Genomic DNA, 9134 nt, shown 5'->3' on the forward strand with positions numbered 1-9134 from the left:
AAAGAATATGACTGCACTCTATATCAAATAATTTCAATGTAGAACTCTTAAATCCGTAAAAGTAAGAGCATTGGTCCTTGAAAGCCAACAGCTCATTCCTAAAGCCTAACTGAACCATAAAGCTTATATTTGTCCAAACTCATGAAACTGAGGTGAGCAAGTTTGTCCATTGGGGGTGTAGATGAAAGAGCCAAGATGATACAAACCACTTTGATGATTACCAATTGGTTAGTATATTAAGAATTAATTAACAATTAACAATCAAAAAATAAAACATTACTCACTTTATAAGACCACATCCGAAGTTTATGATCTTGGTAGAGTGCAAAAAGAAGTGCATCATGTTCACGACAGTGGACAGATAAGCTAACAGGAAGATCTGAAGGATTTTGATCCCCTCTGTAAAAACATTAACAATAACAATAATAAATACAGAAGCAAGCACTAAAGAGAAATCAATGATTCTGCATGACAAGTTTTTTCCATATGTAACATTACAATTGCTCTATCATAGTAATGACCAACTGGAACACTATTGAACTTCATTAGTGAGATATAAATGACATCTTTATTGAGATGTCAATAATTACTAACAATTAATAATAATTATAATTATTAACAACTTAGCTAGTATTGACATCTGAATTGAGTATTGACGAAACAGGGCATTTTAAGTTGAACTTAGCTGAAGAAGCCCTGTTTAAAGTAAAGCACCTGTCTTTTCTTTGCTGTACTTTCAGAAGAAAGAATATTATAATCTGTCATGCATAAAACTTCAAATTAATCATGAAGGGGAGACTACTACAGTGGCATACCTTAAACGTCAAAATAATCATAAAGTGTAATACTATAGTGAACAACCTGCAGAAGTTTAAACTCCAAAATAATCAAGCAGGACCTGATTACAATTTCATGCCGCATTGTTCAATACAGCCTATTATTCTCACAACTCCACTTTCTTGTGTAAGTTATTCAAAGGTAGCCATCTCCATTCTTTTGAACACCTGTCTTCAGCACCACAAGGAATTCATTGCTATTGGGAACAGAGCTAATTACAAAAAGTGAGAGGTACTCTTTTTCTGTACAACTGGGTGCCTTTAGTATCGCTCCTTCCGCTTTGTTTTTTTCAACTTTTTTTCGGTTATTTGCTAATCTTTCCCTCTCCAGACCCAGGTTCTTGATTTCCCTTCCATGTTTGATTCATTCCAATGCCAATTCCAATTACTTTATTTGTTGCTGTGTAAGCTTTAAGAGTTCTAATTAAACTCTAATTATAAGCCTTAACTGCTTATCATCATAATACTAGCCTGATGGCAGTTGGCATCCAACCTGTAAGCAGGCGCTGCATGACTGAACTCTGTTTCAACTCCACAAATGAAGTTGAAGGCATCTCTAAAAGAATAAGAAAACATTTTTAGCAATTTGTTTAAATCTGACAATATAAAAAAGATGCAATTAAATCAGATAGTCTTTAGTGAATTCTATAAAAAGGCATTAAAAACAAATTTATTACTTAGTTGATTTATTAATTGTGGATAATTAGAACTTATATAAGATTCTGTTGGTGGTCTAAGCAAAGACAAGGTCATTATTTCATAAAATAATTAATCAGAATGAAATTTTAATTTAAATCAGTTTTAAAAACTCTTTTCATTTAACATCAACATTAATTGCAATGTTTTATTTTGATCCTGTTTTGCCCTCAAAATGGGTAAAACAAAATTTTATTAAGTTTTGTACTTGAAATGGTGTAAATCTAAAAGAATATAAGGGGAAAGTCAAAAGAGAATGAAAGTGACATTTAGGAAATTACACCTGCAAAGTGGCACCTGCATTAGTTCCAAACTGAATGCTTCTACTTCTCTTAACTGAACTGCTTTTGCTACCTTACTTTTTAAAATCAGCTGATATTAGAACCCATTTCTGTCTTTCATATAGTAAAATGTTTAAAATTACTGTAAGGTTCACTACAAAATTGAATTCATGAGAGAAATGTGCATAGTCCTCAACATAAGACAATTGAACCCAAACTTTTGTTGCTAGCAAGACAGTTGAGTTTTGACCCACTTAATGACCTTTCTTGCCACAGTTGTTAAGTGAATCACTGCAGTTGTTAGGTTAGTAACATAGTTAAATTAATCTGGTTCCCTATTGGCTTTGGAGGACCCCAGGACACTGCAACCATCAAAAATTCACACCAGTTGCCAAGTATCCAAATGTTGATCAAATGATGGGGATGCTGCAATGGTCATGTGAAAAACAGTTATGTCACTTTTTTCAGTGCTGTTGTAATTTTGAACAGTCACTAAATAAACAGTTGTAAGTTGAGGACTAACCGTAACTTGAAATAGAATGTCTATATAGGTAGTCTTCAACTTGCAATCACACTTGAGCTCAAAATTTCCATTGCTAAGCAAGATAATTGTTAAGTGAGTTTTGCACCATTTTTCGACCTTTCTTGCCCCGGTTGTTAAGTGAATCACTGCAGTTGTTAAGTTAGTAACAGGGTTATTAAGTGAATTTGGCTTCCCAATTGATTTTGTTTGTCAGAAGATAGTAAAAAGTGCTCATGACCCCAAGACACTGCAACTATCATAAATAGGTGTCAGCTGCCAAGTGAGTGTCATACAACCCAAGGATTACCTGTATCATATTTATAATAGTGTGCAGGACAGCAATTTAACTGCTACAGGGAGCACAGCCAGCTACAACCTTCCAACGGATGCCCTTTTCCCTTTATCCTTTGAATCACCTGCCTTTTTATAATTGCATACTTACCATGAGCATCATAAGGTGGTAGGTTAAGGACAAAAATCCCACCAGAAGCAGATGGCAGAGCAAAGAGGGATCCTCCATCACTGGTAAGCCAAGCTGCTGAAGCAGTGGAATTAGGTGACAACCCAGGAACTGTGGGGATCACACAGTAGTTCAAGGGATCTCTAAAATGAAGTTTTCCAATATCTGTGAAAACTGACTGCATTTGACTTTCTGTTATCCGCTCCTAAAAAAAGATAAAGACCAGGGATAAAATTATCAACAAAATTTAAAATTGAAAAAGAAAAATAGTAAAATGATATTTCTATTAATATTCCTATTGTGTAAAGTATTTTAAAAATTGAAAAACTGAAATTAGATTAGAAAAGCATTGTCTCAAAGTATCTACCCCATTTTAAGTAGCTTATTTAGCAACCTTTTTCCAGCAAATCAAATTACACCTGATATATTTTGATAATTCTTGTTCGACTCCTCTTAGTATCTCACCAACCTTTAGGCATTAGTCTGCTGAGATCACTTATGTTGTTTTCTCTTTATAAAAATATCTTGTTATATTTTGGAAGTATTCCTGTTTCTATATATGTATTTCAAATGATAGAATATCACATATTGATTTTACAGTCCAGAGTCAAACTATGTAACTATAGATGGATTCAGTAAAATTAAATAAAACAGAGATACAAACTGTAGTTTAGGCACGCCTCTTACATCACAATTTAAGATATATTAAAATAGATTACTTACATTTCTATACATCCGAGCTGGATGAGGTAACATCAATCTATGTATTGTCTGATTGGTTGAAACCAATATAACAACATGATTTTGTGTCTCAAAGATATGTACCCCTTGTGGCAAGAGATTACAGTTTTGAAATCTGAGCTGAACAGCATTGTTCAAAAGGTTTATGTCAAGAGACTCCTCTACCAGTTCTAAAGTCCCGCCTGAAGTTGCCCTGCAAAAAGAAACAAATGTATATAGCAAGTCTGCAATAGCAAACAACCAATGCCAATATTTTCTGTTTGGGAACATATATCCACTGTGCCTGGCATCCCTGATCCAATATGATCAACTCACTGACACCAAGACCCTTTGACTTGTGTGGCAATGCCTGTCCAGATTGACTGTTATGTTTTTGAGTTGGTTGAGTGATTCTTCCTTTTTCTACTTCTCAGCTAGCATCCCTTTACAAATAAACAGATGCATGTGACAGGGAAAACTACCAACTCTTTCGACTGTTTACTTTTACTTAAGAAGGTAATTAAATTAATTGCCCACTGCTAACCCTTCTGTTGATTTGTATGTTGCCCACAGGCCAGAAAGCAACTGCCAACCAAAGTTGTCCAAATTGAATAGCATACAATTAAACATGTTTTTCAGTTTAATTTCTACTTTTTACTTTATATTCCTGCCTGAACCCAGTTAATTTCAATGCATGAAATAGTTTCTAATTGAAGTCCTGGATAAGTCTACTAGATTGTTCTTTCTTATTTCCGTACATGGTTCAAGCCAAACCAACTACTTATTTACTTTTATAACTTTCAGTTATTTTTCTTTTCCAATTTCTTTTTAATTTTCTTCTCAATACATATTTATTTATAACTAATTTATTGGCTGATGTGAATTTACTGGCATGTTTAAGGGATTGTATTACTTATGTACTTAGATTGTCTGGAAACATTTAATGTGTTTATCCAGCATTACCTAAGGGGAAATGATGGAAGCAAATTGAATTATTCCTCACTTCAAATTGCTATTGCTTCTTTTCCATTTCACAAATCAGAGAAAGCAGAATGGTGATAGCTTGTGATAACATTTAAATTCTGTACCTATTGACCAATTTCACAAGAAAGTAAGAGGACATACGGGGAAGTCTTTATTCTGTTATAGCTTACTTCATTAAACACGTAAAAACATGTATTATGCTTATAAATTCAGCTCAATGTTGTTTTTCTAAAAAGTCAACTCTAATGTATAATGTCCAGATTTCTAAGGAGCATTCATGCTACCAATGTCTTCATGAACATTATTTCATTTTATAACCAATTATTCAAAATTCTTTTTCTACACAAATAAAATGGAGATGATAAATTCCAAATTATTTAACCCTCTTTTAAACTTCTCCAAACTGCAGTCTAGGCAGAATACAACAGTATATAAATACAGAATAAAAGCCAAAAGGCAGACATATAACACACATCTCAAATGACTATCAGATAATTGTATCCATTTAAAACCATGTTAGGAAAGTATTATTTTAATAGTTTATAATCTGGTAGGAGGGAAGGGGCTGCTAACTTGAACTTCCAGAGGCAAGGAATTTTGACATACTAAGGCAGCAAAAGAGAAGACATGCCACCTGATGTATGCCTCCTCATCCCAGATGTTGTAGGAAGCATAAGCAGCATAGGAACCAAATGCACGAGATGTATTGTTTTATGTCATCACCAGATCCCTAACTTCAATTTCTGTTATGCTTTCCCAGATTCAGGGATCACCAACTGGGAGCTGAGATTCATTTAAATGTGAGTGATCATCTCATATTTCATAGTCTCATACTTTAGTGGAAAGCAGGTAAGAACCAAAGAAAGCAGTACCTGCTCCAAACATACCAACTTTACATTTGGGTAACTCCTTGTAATAAGTTTGCTTCGGCAACCAGGAAGGATTTTATTTTTAAAGCAAGTATCAGCTTTGTCTAGCCAATCCACATTCCCACTAAGACTAAGAACAAAAGGAACCAAGTGTCAAAGTGGAAGCTTAGCCCAAACAGGATGCAGATGATCTGAATCTTTCTAGCTCAGGGCTCGTAAGCGGGAGTAAACCGACCGCTAGTCAATAGAACCGTTTGCCTCATGGAGCTGCGGGACGCACCACCGCTGGAAGTTTTTATTAAAAGATTGGACAATCATTTGTTCGGGATGGAATAAGGACTCCTGTCTTGGGCAGGTGGGTTGGACTAGAAGATCTCCAAGGTCCCTTCCAGCTGTACGATTCTATATACACTTGACCGCTCGGGAGGTGAGCTACCTCAGATCACTCACCAATGAATAAAGCGGTTTCTAGTCACCGAGCCCAGCTGCGCGTTCTCTTGGTACCAAAACCCTCCAGCGCTGTCCGGGTACCGCACGGCTGAGGGGGAGGCGCCGCCACCTGCAAAAGACGGACAAGGGAGGCGGATCAGTCTCCGCGCGCCAGCATGGATGCTCCGGTAAACATGCATGTCACGCGAAGGATCGCCCACGCAAGCAACCCCCGCACCGTCTAGGCCCCGCCGGGGGTCTCAGACCCCACCTGGGAGGCTGAATACGAGTTCGCGGAGGCCGTGCCGCGCGCTCCGCTCCGCCCCACCGAGCTCCAAATAGCCCCTCTCGGCCAGGCCCACCGCCGCCGCCATCTTCTCTTCCCGCGCGCGCTGCCACAAAGGCTCACGGGACGGGAGGGAGGGAGGGCGCGCGGCGGTTGGAGGCGCCCTTCGCGGTGCATCGCGGGAGGCGTGGAGCGGAATGTTTCTGCCCGGCCGAGTCAGAAGTCGGTGGCTGCCTATGGTCTGCTTGGATCTCAAGAACGGCTATGCTACGTGGTCTCCGACTTGGTCTAACGTCCTTAAGTTGCAAATGTGCAACCTTTTTAAACGAATGTTGAAATGGAAAGTCCCGTCTCCCCCAATTAAAGGCTGTTCATTGATAAGCCTATTGAAATCACTGTAGCTTTTATTTATTTATTTTGTATTTATTTTGTCAAGCGTGTATAAGATAATAGATATAAGTTATATGCAAGAGTATGAATACATGAAATGGATACGAATAAATGGGATAGTTAGGACAGGGAGGGTAGGCAGTTTGGTGTGCTTATGCATGCCCCTTACAGACCTCTTAGGAATGGGGTGAGGTCAACGGTAGACAGCCTAAGGTTAAAATTGTGCGGGTTTGGAGAAGAAACCACATTGTCGGGTAATGCATTCCAGGCATTGACCAGTCGTATTTTCTGCAATCAAGTTTGGTACCGTTTACTAAGTTTGAATCTTGTGTGCTCCTGTATTGTTGAAGCTGAAGTAGTCAATGACAGGTAGAACATTATAGTAGATAATTTTATGTATTACATTTGGTCAGACTGAAGGCGGCGAAGTTCTAAGTTGTCTAAGCCCAACATTTAAAGTCTGGTGGCATAAGGTATTTGGTTCCAAACAGTGGAGTGGAGTACTCTTTTCTATCTCTGGGCTCGCTCAATTGTTTTAATGTCCGATATACAGTGCAGGTTCCAGACAGATGAGCTGTATTTGAGAATTGGTCTAGCAAAGTTTTGTATGCTTTTATTTGTAGCCTGCATTTGACTGTGCTTTGTCTTTTATATGAAATTTCATCCATTTAATGGAGTTTGTTTTGTTTTAGACTTATAGCGTATAAAGAAGGGTTGCAGAAATTGGGTATGTTTAGTTTAATGAAAAGAAGAATCAAGGGTGACATGATAGCAATGTTCCAATATCTAAGGGGCTGCCACAAAGAAGATGCCAAGTTATTCTCCAAAGACGAAGGCAGTACAAGAAGCAATGAATCTTTGATGAATGCAGCTTACTGATTTTCAAGCAGTGTTGGATAATCCTAGGCTACGTCCCTAGGGGGCATTAGCACTTCAATATTTTTGACCTGTAGCCAAGAACCCTATTTAATTCAGTGCCTTTTAAAAGAAAAGGGTTTTCACAAAATATACTGGTGTGTAATTACATTAAAACTATGTAAGAAAGCATCACTGCTTGAAACTGAAGGTTTGTGCCTAATGGGACTACATATTTTACTTCAAACTTCAAAGTAGAATAATATCTGAATAATCCCATGCAACTCTCTGGCAAATTTCTATGTCACATATCTGGGAGTTGGTTTCAGAAATTTTTGAAATGCCTGAAAGATTATTTACATTTTTCTCAAGTTCTATATGTTGTGTTAAATTTATATTTCAGCTTTGGGTTTGCAATACCTTATGGTAGTCTGCTGTTATATTTCACACAAAGGGACAATGGGCATCCTTTCAAAGACATCTTACAAATTCCAAAAAAATGTAATCTTGCTAAACAGTATACCTTAGATCAGTGTTATCTAATCTGATCCTTTGTAGATGTAATAATAGTGGGGGGTGATAGACCAACTTAAAGGCAGCAGGTTGAGAAACATTGCAGAAACATTGTAATTAAAATTCTTGAAATCTTGGTAAGTTTGCTGTCAATTCTGTTGGAACAGAAACTTCAATAATATATTCAGATTTAGTTATTCTCTGATTTATTCAAGACCCTAATCAGAACAATTGCAGTTTGATCTTGAATCTGGTCAGTTGACATCCCCTGTATTGTTCCATAGTATTATGATGCCTTGTAAAGATGCAAATTTGTTGCACCTAAAATTATTTAAATTTCAAAAGCATGCTTTAGAACTTTTCTTTTACCCTTTTGGTAGGTCAAAGCTTTGATTGTAATCAGTACAATCAGTCCTGATTTTTCACAATAATCCTAACCCCAGGGTACATTGGCTTTAATCATCAGGAAACCGTTTTAAACAAAACACTTGATAATCTGACTAGGCTGTAATTGGAGAATGTCATATCTGCCTAATCCATTAGGAGGACAAACATGAGTTTAGTCATCATAATAGATTATTTAGATTTCTGGGATATGACCACTCTATTCTTAGCAGTTATACAAATTCAGCACTGCATATTATAGTGTGCATGCACACACACACACACACACACACACACAAAATACGATTGAGAATATGGATTATAGTAATATGGTTAAAGCAAGAAAAATTGTGACAGCAGAGAGCTGTCTGACTGCATTCATCAGTCCTATAATGCTACTATTGGGTTCATTTTGTTGCGTTTCAAAAAGAACAAATCACACGCATTATATTATTCAACATGATTCCTAAATGATTTGGACGTTATCCTGGCATTATGATATCTCTCTCTTGCTTTGGAGATATTTCAGTTTTTTCAACTGAAGTACTACTGGGTGATCTCCATGTTCCGTCCTACATATTCCATGAACTTCAGTGATTCCTCAAATAATTTACTATTATCAGAAAGATTCTTTCATCCACCTGCTTTCCAATATATCACAAGCTACACTGGAATTTACTGGACGTTGCAGAGTCAAGTTTTCCCTTGCAGGACGGTAAAGTGGGCAGGCCCATTGGCAGCTACTGTGTGATGGGGATACAGAGAACTCTGAATGGAGCTGTTCTGGCTGCTAGGAATAGTTCTGTCCCCCTGATGTTGGAGAGAAGCTGAAGGGAGGTTCATCCTGAACAATACTTCTTTTCAGGCAGAAGGGTTGCATGAACAGTTCTTGGGCGGCTGTGACTATA

The 9134-nt window shown here is 37.3% G+C and overlaps 1 protein-coding gene across 2 annotated transcripts in view; it reads right to left on the bottom strand.

Moving 5' to 3' along the window:
- NUP160 (nucleoporin 160) overlaps window positions 1-6199 on the bottom strand; it is a 36543-nt gene extending 30344 nt beyond the window's left edge. For both annotated transcript variants that reach the window (XM_032219801.1, XM_032219793.1), the window contains exons 1-6: window positions 6070-6199; window positions 5820-5928; window positions 3520-3730; window positions 2779-3001; window positions 1308-1392; window positions 285-399 (exon numbers count right to left, since the gene is read on the bottom strand). In XM_032219801.1, the coding sequence (XP_032075692.1) occupies window positions 285-399; window positions 1308-1392; window positions 2779-3001; window positions 3520-3730; window positions 5820-5928; window positions 6070-6172 (846 nt within the window). In that variant the 5' untranslated portion in view covers window positions 6173-6199. The remainder of the gene's footprint in view (window positions 1-284; window positions 400-1307; window positions 1393-2778; window positions 3002-3519; window positions 3731-5819; window positions 5929-6069) is intronic.
- Window positions 6200-9134: the final 2935 nt, after the last annotated feature.

This window comes from Thamnophis elegans, chromosome 1 (assembly GCF_009769535.1).
Source record: "Thamnophis elegans isolate rThaEle1 chromosome 1, rThaEle1.pri, whole genome shotgun sequence".
NCBI lineage: Eukaryota > Metazoa > Chordata > Lepidosauria > Squamata > Colubridae > Thamnophis > Thamnophis elegans.